The sequence below is a fragment of the Scomber scombrus genome, chromosome 15 (assembly GCF_963691925.1).
Source record: "Scomber scombrus chromosome 15, fScoSco1.1, whole genome shotgun sequence".
Lineage (NCBI taxonomy): Eukaryota > Metazoa > Chordata > Actinopteri > Scombriformes > Scombridae > Scomber > Scomber scombrus.
Genome location: NC_084984.1, coordinates 13,544,048 through 13,557,139, shown reverse-complemented (window position 1 = coordinate 13,557,139; position 13,092 = coordinate 13,544,048). Strand labels below are relative to the sequence as shown.

Sequence of the window (13,092 nt, the reverse complement as noted above, 5' to 3'; positions counted from 1 at the left end):
CCCACCCCTCCTTCTCCCCTCCTACCTCCTACCTCCACCCTCCCAATCCTCAACACACTGCCTCATCTGTCACTGTCAGGTATGCCTGCACAGGGCGGCCAGGGTCAAGCTGGCCCTGTGAAAATGGGAGAGGATGTTTGCCCAGCTTACAGAGCCTTTTGAAGTTAGGCTGAAGGAACACAGTTATCCTTACCTAGAGCCTAGCTTATCACTTAATATGATTTGTATGGCAGTCTTTTTTGACAGGCTTTGATACTTCTCCACATTTTCCACCAACAGTCACTCCTTTGTTTTTAATTTAACACCTGGTTGTTGTATTGCTTGTCTAAAAATGGCAGAACATTTGTGGTGTCTAACTCATTACAATATATGAAAGAGTGTCTGAAGCCCATATGTTTTTTGCTCAGATAATTGTAGAGAAAAATACTGATGTGCCATCTTGTTGTAAGACATTTTCTTTGTGTATTGTAACACATGAAGTACCTCTCACAGGCCTCTGGTTATAGAATGGTCCACATATGTCTGTTTCCTTATCCCTCAATAAATAAAAAAGGTGAACTGTCCTTTTTTCTAAGTGGGAAGTACAAAAAAAAAAGTGTATTTACATATTACGTGGATATCTAGTGGTATTACTGCGATGTTTCGTACCCAATTGCTCAACAAATATATTTTAAGATGTAAATAATAATATTATATGATGATTGTATTTGCAAACAATGTACTAACTGTTTGGGAGTAGCTCTTGGATTGATTTTTATCATAACTATTATACAAAGAGATGAACCGTGAATATGTTGTGCATTGTGTCAAAGTATCACCTGCAAGACAGTAAAAAAAGAAAAAAAAAGACCTGTGATGCTTTACCACACCACTCGCTGTCAGCATTTATTTGTTCATAATGGCTCAGTACAAGCACTGTTGTCAGTTGTCTAAACCATGAATTTATCCATTGAGTCATAAATTATTTATTTGTTGTCAAGATGAATAAAGTCATAATGATCATTTCTGGGTCTAGTGAAATCGATCTTCATAATCAAACTTGACTGATCTTTATTATGCATTGAGACGTTATTTCAAATTTGTCTTAGTTAACTGGCACCAACCAACAGCTTTAATTTTTCCTTACTTTATACTGTATATTGTTGAGTCTTATTTCTATGCCTATGAGTTTGCTGATAATTTCACCAACACTGTAAAGGTAGCCGTCAGACTCAGTAGTTTCTCCCTCCTTCTGATGGCCTCCTCTCTCTTTGGTTCTAACACAGTATGCACTTTTTCAGGCACATATACAACAGATTGGACTTTTATGTTTCAGTCGATGTTTCTCTCTGTCTTCACAGTTGCAATTATATATATTTTTGGTGCTCTGGTACATGGCAAAACATGTCTGATGTGTACTATATTTTCATAAGGAAGAGTCATAAAGATGAGTATCATGTTCATTTTGCTGTCATTTATTGTGTAGAAATAAAACACTGGTTAAAGTGAACATAAGCTGGGTGAGTGTGGTCAGTTCTTTGAAGTTTTTTTTATTTTTATTTTTTAATTTTGGTCATCGCTATAAACGTGATATTTTTAACTTCTGTGCGCCTCTAAAGAGTAACTTTCGTCTGGAAGTCATTGAGGTACCACACATTTATAGTGAGCAATTTCAACACAAAAAGTGGTTATACAAGAGGAGCTCATTCTTTAAACCATCATTGATACATTGGCATGGAAATGTGAGTGCTGTTCCTGGCACACCAATGACGTTAATGGCCTAATTTGTGAGAATGAACATCAAGCTACTGATTTTTAAAGTGCAGTTAATGTTGCATGACTGGAAAGAAACTGGATCTGAGCTTAAAGGAACAGTTTGTTGAGGGAGGTGGAAAAAGAAAATGCTTCCCAGCAGCTCACATGCAGAGAGGCATACCCACCTTCAATTAATGATATAAATTAGAGTAATTCATAGGGGATAGCTGTCTGTTAGTTCAGTGACTGATTTCCACCCTTTCCAGCTAAATGTAAATATTTTTCAGCAGGATCATCTGTTAAATTGGTTAAAACCTGGGAAATAACAGCATTGCTCTGCATTCTACAACTACTAAATCAAAATATGATTACAGTTCCTTTCATCTGAGTCTCATTTTGTGATCATGCTAATTAATTCTGATCCAAATATTCCTATTATGTTGTGAAACTTCATTGTAGTGGTTTGCGCTCCAGGGGCTTCTTTTCAGCGAGGTCCGTGTCAGTTCCGGAAAGACGTGACACATGTGCACCACATCAGCTGATCAAAACCATGTCAGATTAAGTTTGATCTCTTAACATGACACTTCATTGAAGACAACACCACATCAAACTCTATGCCATTACATGGTGGTGATGACATATGTTCCACTTTATTACTTGAACTCAACTTCTGTTAAAAATAACTAAAAACTTTACTCAAACTATTAAACCAACATGTACATTACTATGAGATGAGACTTACCTACATGCATTTCTGATTATCTATGACCTGTAGCATGCATGTAGGGGAGAAAAAAAGGGATGGGAAAAACTGATAGAGTTGTGCCTGCACTCATACTTAAATCTGCATCAGATTAGTGAGGCAGGAGAAGACAATAATGTCCATTGCCAAAGAATATTTTGTCTGCCATGTGACATTGAGGAGATGATGCGTCAATTTACAAAACCTCAGAGAACAAGGATCAAGACAGTTGCCCAGTGTGAGCTATCACAGCAATCAATGCGCAGCAAGAGGATGTGTTTACTGGTTACATTACAGAGGCAAAGGTAAGTCTACTGAGCATTTGATAGGTGCAGATAAATGTGTTAGACTTAAAGCGATGGTTTGGCGTAATTTTGACCTAGCGTCATATGCACCATGACGTCTATCTGACCACCCGCTCCGTTTTTTTTTTTTTCATTTTGTCGCAAACTGGTGGAGTTAGAGCCATCAGCCGAATGGCTTAGTAGTAGTACTTACCTGATGGCTTTTATTCTGCTGCTACTGCTAAAGCTGTAAACATCGTCGAAATCTCGAGAGATCCCCGCACAGATCTCTAGATGTGCTGTGAGGGGGTCTCGCGCGACCACACGGGATTTCAGATGTTTACAGCTTTAGCAGCAGAAGCAGAGTAAAAGCCATCAGGTAAGTGTTTATTTTAATAAACTCCTGGTTACTCCTTCCAAACTTTCCAATACCAGTGCTGTTTTCGTCAACGATGACGATGACGAAATCATTTCGTTGACGCCACTTTTTTTCATGACGATAACGAGACGGTGACGAGATAAACATAGCTCTCTGATGACGAAAACATGACGAAACGTGTGTGAGTTTTCGTTGACGAGACGAGAATGGACGAAAATGTTAGTGGGTGATCTGTCAAACGTTTGAAATGCATGACATTTCTCCTTATTGTGTGTGTCAATTAAAACCTAAAAAGTATCTGCTGCTGCCTACAGTCTATCCTTGTTTGGTCACGCCCACCACCTGGCGTGCAGCGCACAACATGCTCAACACGTCATACTGTTGTTACTCATCAGACAATGGAACATGATGGCGGCGGCAGTTCAACACAGGGGCTCGGTGGTCGCAAACGTAGAGACGACATATGGGTGTATTTTAAATATAACCCAGCAGATAATAAAACAGAGTGTATTGTGAAGGAAGACGGTGACAAATGTGGCCACAAAGTAGGCGGAAAAAATACGACCAACCTTAAGCGGCACCTTAAGGCTCGCCACAAGGATATTTTTTTATATATTTTTAATACACAATCCTTAGATCAGAAATTTGCCGTTGGGTGGAAACCTTATATGTCTAAAACCATTCCTTTATTATTGTTATTATTTGTGAAAATAGCAGATCTGCAAGCTTACAATGTGCTGAACTTATAGATCTGCTGCTATTTTCACAACTTATGTGTGACACTGCCCAACAGCAATCTCCAATACTTATTGACCTAAATTAATTTGTTAAAAGACTATACTTATTTTTTCTTTTTTTTTTGACTAAAACTATACTAAAACCCTTTTGAGTTTTCGTCGACTAAAACTGGACTAAAACTATCACATATAGAAGTGACTAAAATGTGACTAAAACTAATAAGCATTTTAGTCCAAAAGACTAAGACTAAGACTAAATCTAAGATGCTTGTCAAAAACAACACTGTCCAATACATCGATTTATGAGTAAAGACCCTATTTGTACTACTGTAGAAGTTTGATAACAATCCAGGCATTATTATTGGTGTAATTTACGAGATACTCTGGTGGGTCCGTTAGCGCCTGTACTAAGCCATTCTGCTGATGGCTCTTACTCCACCAGTTTGCGACAAAATGAAAAAAAAAAACGGAGCGGGTGGTTAGATAGACGTCATGGTGCATATGACGCTCGGTCGAAATTACGCCGAACCATCGCTTTAAGTAGGAATTGGTTACTGGTGTATGTATTCAGGTACTATTTGTACTTTCTTTTAGGTCAGGAAGTTTGTATACTAACTTACAATGGGAATACAACACCAAACATCCCAAGTCATTGGATAAGAACAGCATGGGAGATCCTGATTGGTTCTCAGGCTTTATGAAAAGACATCTTGACAACTTGTCCATGAGAAGTGCAGATGCAACTAGCTTGGCATGAGCTACAAGCCTAAACTGTACAAATGTGGAGGGATTTTTTAAGAAGCTTGGAGAGGTATAGCTTTGATGGGTATGATATATGGAAAATGGAGGAAACCAGTTTTACCACCGCCCAGACACTTAAAGAGTGAATGAAGCAGGTTGTATCAGTGACTTCTGCTGAGAGAGGTGCCATGGTTTCAGTAGCATGTGCAGTCCAAGCAATGGGAAATTTCATCTCACCCCTCTTCATTTTCCCACGCAAGAAGTACAAGGATTTCTTCATGCACCTTGGACCACCTGGTAGTGCTGGGAGAGTTATTCAGGCTGGATGCAAGAAAATGATTTTCTTTTGCTCCTTGAACACTTTGCCAAGTATACTAAGGTCAGTTCAGAGAAGAGGGTGTTACTCCTGCTTGACAACCACAGCTCACTCATTTCAGTGAAAGCAGTTAATTACTGCAGGGCAAATGATTGAGCTACTTTCTCTACCCCCCACATTGCTCACATAAATTTCAACCACTAGATCAAATTGTCTGTGGTCCTTTGAAGAAGATGATTAACTCCACCAATACAATGGCCAATTATGATGTCTTGTCAAGACAGCTCTGCCCACAGTTACATCACCAAACAACATATAGGCTGGATTCAGATCCACATGCATTTGGCCATTTAACCCAGACTTTGCCTTTGCAGCTTCCCAAGTCACTGATGGTACAAACTCATCTTCAACGACTTCTGCAGCTTCCCAGGAAGACTCAGCTCCAGACACCACCACAGCCTTCACTCTGCTTCAGATGTCCTCTACAGACACAGCAGCCTCCATAGCCTCCTCCTCTGCTCCTGCTGAGTCCCTCTCGACCATCTCTAAGACAATTTCCATGGACCAAGAAAGACCACAGGTTTCACAAGGAGGAGACATAGACCTATACAGATACACCAGTCAAGAAAGCCTTGAAGGAAGAAGAAAAGAAGAGAAATAGTAATTAGAATGAGAAAAGGGGCATTTTTGAAAAGAACACAAGCAAACAAAATCATGCAGAAATACATGTAGCCAAAAAGAGATCCAATAAGGGCAAGGATTAGGATTTGGGCACCTTAGGAGAAGATTTCTACATTGTATGCATGGAGCTCTTCGGAAATTTAAAACTCTAATAAAAGTGGATCAGATGTGTAAATTGCACAATCTGGGCCCATGAAGACTGCACCCCTGGCAGACCTACATACATCTGTCACCACTGCGAGACACACACACACACACACACACACACACACACACACACACACACACACACACACACACACACACACACACACACACACACACACACACACACACACACACACACACACACACACACACACACTTTTTGGTTCACTTCATAGCTGATGTTCTCTAAGAAAGCTCCTCTAAAGTTAAAAGGATCAGCACCATTGTCAAGGGCAAATACAAACATAAGGACACCCTTCTTCGTTTTGCCTAGTGCATATGTTCTAGAAGAAAGTTCCTCTAAAGTTTTAAAGTTTCAACAACAGCTCATTATTGTGAATTCATTCTTAAAGTGATTTAAAAGTCAGTGGGGAGTTCTGTTTGTTTTTGCTGAACCACAGGAAGATGTTGAAGTGTTGACACATGCGCAATAAACTTATTTAGATGCATATTTTGTGGTGTGGTCTCAGTTTTGAATTCTTCACTCTTATTGTTACAACTTACTCCACGTTGTGTTACAACTCACCCAGGTTGTGGGGCAGGTTGTTACAACGGAATACCTCAATTGATGAATTATATAATATAGTTAGGGAAGTTGAAACCAAAATGTTGGACAAACTGAAAATGTGACTTGATGATGGCCTTAAATTAAATGTTTAAGGGACACATGGATTTTTATTGTAAGCAAACAGAAGTTAAGTTTGCATTGAGCATTGCATTCACCAAATCACATTGTATGTAATCCTGTGGTCTAACAGTTGTGTTGAATGCATTTCCTTCCTCAAAAACAAATGCAGAGCCCATTATTTAAGAATTTTAATTTATACCCATGTTTACAAACTTGCAGTCTTCTTTTCCCCTAATTTTTAAGACAAATTGCTGTTATTCTTGGCAGATCAATGGAATAATGTGAAATCATTGGCAGGACTGTGTATTGTCACACCCATTTGAATGTGCCGCCTCACACTAGTGCACAAAACAAACAAATGGCCTTCATAAAAAAAAAAGCTCCACAACACTAGAGATCAGAAACTGCAACGGGTACCTTTAGAAGCTTGCCAAAGCTACTACAATTCATCCTCAGGAAATCATTAGCGTCTGTGCCAAATTTTTATGGCAATTCATTCAATATTTGTTGAGAAATTTCACTCAAAACCAAATATCAACCTCATTGTGGTGTTAAATGAAAGGTTGGGGATGACCAAAGTCAGTTGCTCCATCTTCTGGGAACCATGAGTGTGTACAAAGTAGTATGGTGATCCATCAACTAGTTGTTGATACATTTCAGTCAGGACCAAACTGTTGGACCTACTGACAAACCATCCACTAGCATGGTTTAAAATCCTCCATACCTAGAAAAAGTTACTTCCTAGTTGAATACATATACAGTATAAAAAGTATGATGTGGAAAGATCTATTATTTTCCACCAACATCCGCTGAGGATGTGTTAACACAGAAAGTTAACACTAGAATCACAAATTTCAGTTCTACTTGTTTTAACCACAAAAATATGTGCTGCAGTTCATCGATTTTGAAGTCATGAATACATTTGGTTTTGGATGTGGGTGTTCCAACATGTGTTAGCACTTTCAAGTTGAAGCAACAACATCCCGTTCGTCAGTTTCTTCTGATATGAGGTAAACACACCACAAGAGAAACGGTCAAGATTACATGAGGAAGCGTGGGAGTATTGAGTACTAGATTATCAAATGGGGTATCAACTAATACGCTGTGACAATTATTCAGTCAGCAGTTTTGAGATGTGCAATGGCAGTGTGATTGTGTTGAAAGGATGTTTAAGTTTTTCATAACTACATCGGGTGCCATTAGCAAAAATTGATGTAAACTAAAAGGTATGTGGTTCCAAAGTTAAGTATTTTTTAAATTAAAATTATTCAGTACGATGCCACACCAGGAAAATAACTACCAGGTGGTAAACAACCAATAATATTCATGAAAACCGGGATTGCTTCACAGAAAATCATTAGTAAATACAAGAGGAAAACATTTGATCAGCAGATGTGGTAAACAATTTTGGAATGCATTATGTTTGGGGGTGTGTGGGGGATTAAATTATGCCACTAAAATTTAAATAAATGGTCCACAGCTGTTCAAGTGAGAATAACTTTTTACATTCCTTTGTAGCAATGAAAGAAAAGTGTTCCGATTTATATACATTTTTAATATTTCACATTCTTCAGAAAAAAGACAATCAAAGCCACATAATACAGATGTTTGTTTTTTACAATTTAAAATGTACAATATAATAATTTATTATTACAATTCATATAACATGAGATGAAAATATTTTGAAAAAAGGCATTGTTTATCTTCATTAAAACAATATTCATGGCTTTGAAGATAATGATACTGGACAGAAAAAGAAGGGGTAAAAAGGACCACAGTTGATCCCTACAATCGCTGATACTTCACAATTCAGTGTACAGTACTTATGTTTACAGTTGGCCCAACACAAACTGTAAGTATCCCTCAAAACTATTATCATATATTAACCTGCTCACCATGTGTTCTGTGAGCACAAATAAGTGAACAAATATCCAATTCTGCTGTAAAGGAGGAACTTTTCAAAGATGTATTCAGATAAGTGATTATGAATCACTCATGTGATCATATTGTTATCATATTGTGACTGTAAGGCCACGTCTAATACTGCTCATCTTACCTGTGTATTACCACTGACTTAGATCTATTATGTGTCAACTTGATTCCATGATGACTAAAGCCACACTCTACTGACTAATTTATTAGATTACAAGCATATTACAAGGGTTTGCAGAAATCATTTAAAAAAATTGCTATAGCATCTGGGTTCAAATTTTCTTGTTGTTGTATCAATACTGTAGATGAGTTTAGTCACGTACCAAACCCATCAAACTACGTAAAGCATTTACTTTAAAGACTTCAGTGTGGCAAAAGCATTGTCTTTTTTTTGTCCTGGGTGCATAATAAGTCTGTGTTTAGGTCCATTTCTAGTAACATAATAACATGAGGATTCCTAGATTCCACCACTGAAGTTAGCTGCAAATTAAAAGTTTATGAATGAATATGATGTTTGAATGACACCCACTCTGTCTTTGCATAATTTTAACAAGGCTGTTAGTAGCCTATTTGTCAATCCTGTTACCACACAAAGCATTGCTATTTTAGTTGAATTTATCAAAAGTAATACAAGACTAACGACATCCTTTTCTCACTTACTGGTTTCAAATTCATGAAGCAATGCTTTAAATGATTTAATTAACGTCAACTTGAAAACAGGCAGGCGATTCTCAAATGGCTTCAACACATTTTAATTTCTCTTTTCAAATGAACGTAGTAAAGGCAAATAAGTTACGCTATTGATTTTTCACTTTTTACTCTCTTTTAAGTGTTCCAGGTAAGCTTCAAAGCACCGAAAAAGGAACTACAATATTACATTCAAAGTATTTAAGCCAACAAGGCTGAAGGATATTTTACATGTTCACACTGCAGTTTCTCATTGATATGTGCAATCACTGGCATCTTGCAGTTCAGATTTCGTTTTCTCAATGTTTTCTTTTTTGTAATCATCTGTCATATAATAAAAGTAGGCCGCACAAAAATACGTCTTTTGGTAGCTTTAACACAATGTCCAGTGAATTCTGAGGTTTTTTAGGCTCTCCTGGTTTTCAAAGTACACCACTCACTTGAGAGATACCTGCTGCAGAGTGATGTGACGAGGTACATCAATCAATCAGTGATGTCATTTTGCAGGAAAAGAAAAAAAAACCCACACCACTTCTCTCGTCTCATCGGAGTTTGGTGTTGCTATATGTGTTACGCTGTACAGAAATGAGCTTTTCCATGCAGGCGGTGCGGCTTTCATGTAAGGAGCCATGCCATGTGTTACTGGGAGGTCGTCCTTCTTCATTCCGGCAGTAGACATATGCCATGGTGTCGGTGCGGCTCTGGATGTAGGTGCTGAGCAGGAGGGAACGGCAGTAGTGGCTAATCTTCTCCACCCTACGAAGGATCAAGTTGGCTTTTCTGTTAAAGGGGAAGACAAAAACAACAATGAGTATCCAACCTCAAACCAAGATCACAAAAATGTAATTTAATAAATCCCATCAACATTACATTTCCTCTTGACATTCAGCACTGAGACATGCAGATGCAAAAAGACGCATCACTGTCGGAAATTAATTTCTGCAATTTTGGTGACCATGGACATAAGCAGAATGCCTATGAAATCTGGAAAAGGCTCGGGGCAGGATGATTCATTCCGGAATTTATTTAAGGTACGCAAACAAACACACTTTTGGACACAGAACATTCCTCAACTTAGAGACAGCAGATTTGTGGCACATGTTAGTCCCACTGCTGTATGTTTGCAAGGATTTGAAACAGTTGTATGTATTGATAAGAATAACTTATAAACAAATACAACATCTGCATTAATGGTTCATGTGCATTTAAATCTGTACTATTTGATACATTTACATCAGCTGCGAAAATCATGATAATCAATCATGCAAATCGTTTTTAAGAAAATTATGGAGGCATATGTATGCCACTGCTAAAAACAACCAATAAAACATCAACCAACAAACAAACACGTTTGGTTTTGGGTGCATGGGGAGTCAATCACCATTTCATACAAAAGTGAGTGGCTGAAAGTTTACTGCAGCCGTGATCTGCATAAAACGCACCCACCTCAGTGCCAGGAGGTTCATTTGATGCCACAAAACTAATACATTCACATAAAATATGGCATTGTGTCTACATGAAAGTAGTTTTAAATGTTACCAGAGCTGAAAAAAAAATAAACAAAAAACTGCAAATGTCTCTCCCGTCTCACGGTGATTGGAGTGCCAGTCTAGGTCAGAACTACCACATGTAGTGGCATTTTAAATTCTTGGGTAATGATTCTGTCAAACACGAGAGACAGCTGTCTAGAGTGAGTGAAACTAAGAATATTGTCTCCAGGTCCAGAGTCTGGCGCTGCTGTTTACGACATGAAGTAGCCATATGTCAGGTCAGCTCAGTTTAGAAAAGATGCCTCACACACACACGCACACACACTCCATTCCATACTGACAAAAAGAGAAAAACACCTACAGAATACACCTATAGTAGGCCTATGAGCATTTTAGATTGTTAAGCTCATATGGATACTGAAATGAGGAAAACACACACAGAGAAGGGCAAAATTCCATTTGTTTTGAAAAGCAGTGTCTGCTGAGCATCAACATCTGTCTTTAGTTAAGCAAGGAGTACAGACATCCTTTTCACTTATTTGCTGAAAAGGGGGGAAACATTTTCTCATTTCCCTTAAATTCTTATGTCTGAAACAACAGAATACCAAACACATAATCAAGAGAGGCTTGCAAGCACGTGAGCTAGGGATACATTAAACACATTTAATGTTATTTGTGATGACAAACAAACTGAAAAGACAAGAAAAAAGACATATTGAAAATATTACTTCCGTTTTTCAGGTTGCAATTAAGTCAAAAAACTTCAATGCTTCATTGGATTTAAACAACTAAATTCTAAGTAATTGATTATGGCACAAGCACAGCTTAAAAGGAATGCAGCTCCAGACTAAAATCAACATCAAATCAGGCAGACTGATGTGTGGAAATAGAACTATTGTGTATTATGTTTACAGTAAACGTAACAACAAACCAGTATCACAACATATCGAGAGAACAATACAATTATGAAAGGAGCTAGTTTTCAGCTGTAACAATGCCTGTGGACGTTTCGAGGCTCCTGGGATTCTCGGCTCCTGGAGGAGTGCTGACTGTGCTTACGTTTCACTTGGCCATTCTGTTACCTTTTAAAAAGGCACCACCAATAGAGCCTGCTTGTAAATTACCCCAACGAGGCTCAACCCTGCCAACTTCAAGCAGTAAATAATCCATGCTCGCTCATCCAAAAGCCACCCCCACCCCCACAGCTGCCTACACACAAATACACGTACACAAACACACCAACCGACCACCCCAATCCCTATATTAGGTCCCAATGGCCAACCCGTGCCTCCCACCCCCCTTCACCAATCAGAAAGAGGCATAATCTTCCTACAGACCAAAGTTATTCCACAATTATTTTATTATTTATGGCTTGAAAAGGAGCGCTTCCAGGCAGTGGGGGTGGACAAACCAAAACATTGGGCTGTAACCTAAGATCTTGTGTTGCTATCATCAGCGCTGGACCAGTTGGTGCCTTGTCAGACTTACATACATGAATTTTTTTTTGTTCTATACTTTTTTTTTGCTTTTTAAATAAAAAAAGAAAGAATAGTTTATACCTCCCCTCTTGCAGTTTTGTCAATCAGTGAGCTTCCCCTTTGCCTCCATGTTGTTGTAATGCGTCAGTGTCAGTTCACACAGCAAGCCATCAATGGGGGTGTCGCTGTTTAGAGGGTTATGGGTTGGGTGAGGGGATGTTTGGGTGACATGTTGTAGGCATGGAACTTTTTTTACGAGAAAGAAGAGGAAATGGTGCTGGAAGTTGAGTTAGTGTTAGCTGACTATCAAGTTTAGTGTTTGGCTTGGCTGACAGACACTGTTTTGGCATCACCATGGTAATGTGAGGAGCTACTATAACCCCAGAGTTTTCACGGTGACCTTGCCCACTTGCTTTCCAGTAGAAGCACTTTAAGAAAGGGGGAAAAAAGGAGGGGGACTGGGGCAATTGTGCAATGGTGCTCCTTCTTAGAGGGGGAGGAGTGGACAATGCCATGAGAAACGGCTGAATGGTATGAATCTGGCAGCGCCACCTCAGACAGCTTTGGCCTTTGTTATGTAAGAAACCTCAGGATGACTGTAATTGATACAAAACAACACAACAACGTCATCAAACAAGATGGCAAGGAGACTCTGATGAATAGCGTCTGACTGAAATTTTCTAGACAGGAAAACAACTGTTGCACATTAAAATACTTACACGTCTAACTGAAAGAATGGTGAAAACGGTTTTAAGCATCTTGTAAACCTGCATAACAGTTGTGCCACCATTGAAATCTTCTCACCTGGGGCCCAGCTCATCCTCGCTACGCCAGACAAAGTCTCCAAACTTCTCATAGTGGGAATTGTAGTGGTGCTGGACTCTGTATAGCAGCGGAGGAGGGATCTCCATCAGTGTGTTGTAGGCCATCTGCTGCTCCTTGCCACTAGTGTAGCCATTGTACAAGTTGTACACCTTGTCTGCTATCTCTGTGAGTAGGTGACAGACAGACAGGAAGGATTTAACATGAGTAAGAAAAGCAAATAAGCAGAATGTG

At 38.9% G+C, this 13,092-nt stretch overlaps 1 protein-coding gene across 2 annotated transcripts in view; it reads right to left on the bottom strand.

The window, feature by feature from the left end:
- Window positions 1–9,531: 9,531 nt before the first annotated feature.
- LOC133995312 (astrotactin-2-like) overlaps window positions 9,532–13,092 on the bottom strand; it is a 287,008-nt gene continuing 283,447 nt past the window's right edge. For both annotated transcript variants that reach the window (XM_062434657.1, XM_062434658.1), the window contains exons 22-23: window positions 12,841–13,024; window positions 9,532–9,848 (exon numbers count right to left, since the gene is read on the bottom strand). In XM_062434657.1, coding sequence (XP_062290641.1) covers window positions 9,611–9,848; window positions 12,841–13,024 — 422 coding nt within the window. In that variant the 3' untranslated portion in view covers window positions 9,532–9,610. The remainder of the gene's footprint in view (window positions 9,849–12,840; window positions 13,025–13,092) is intronic.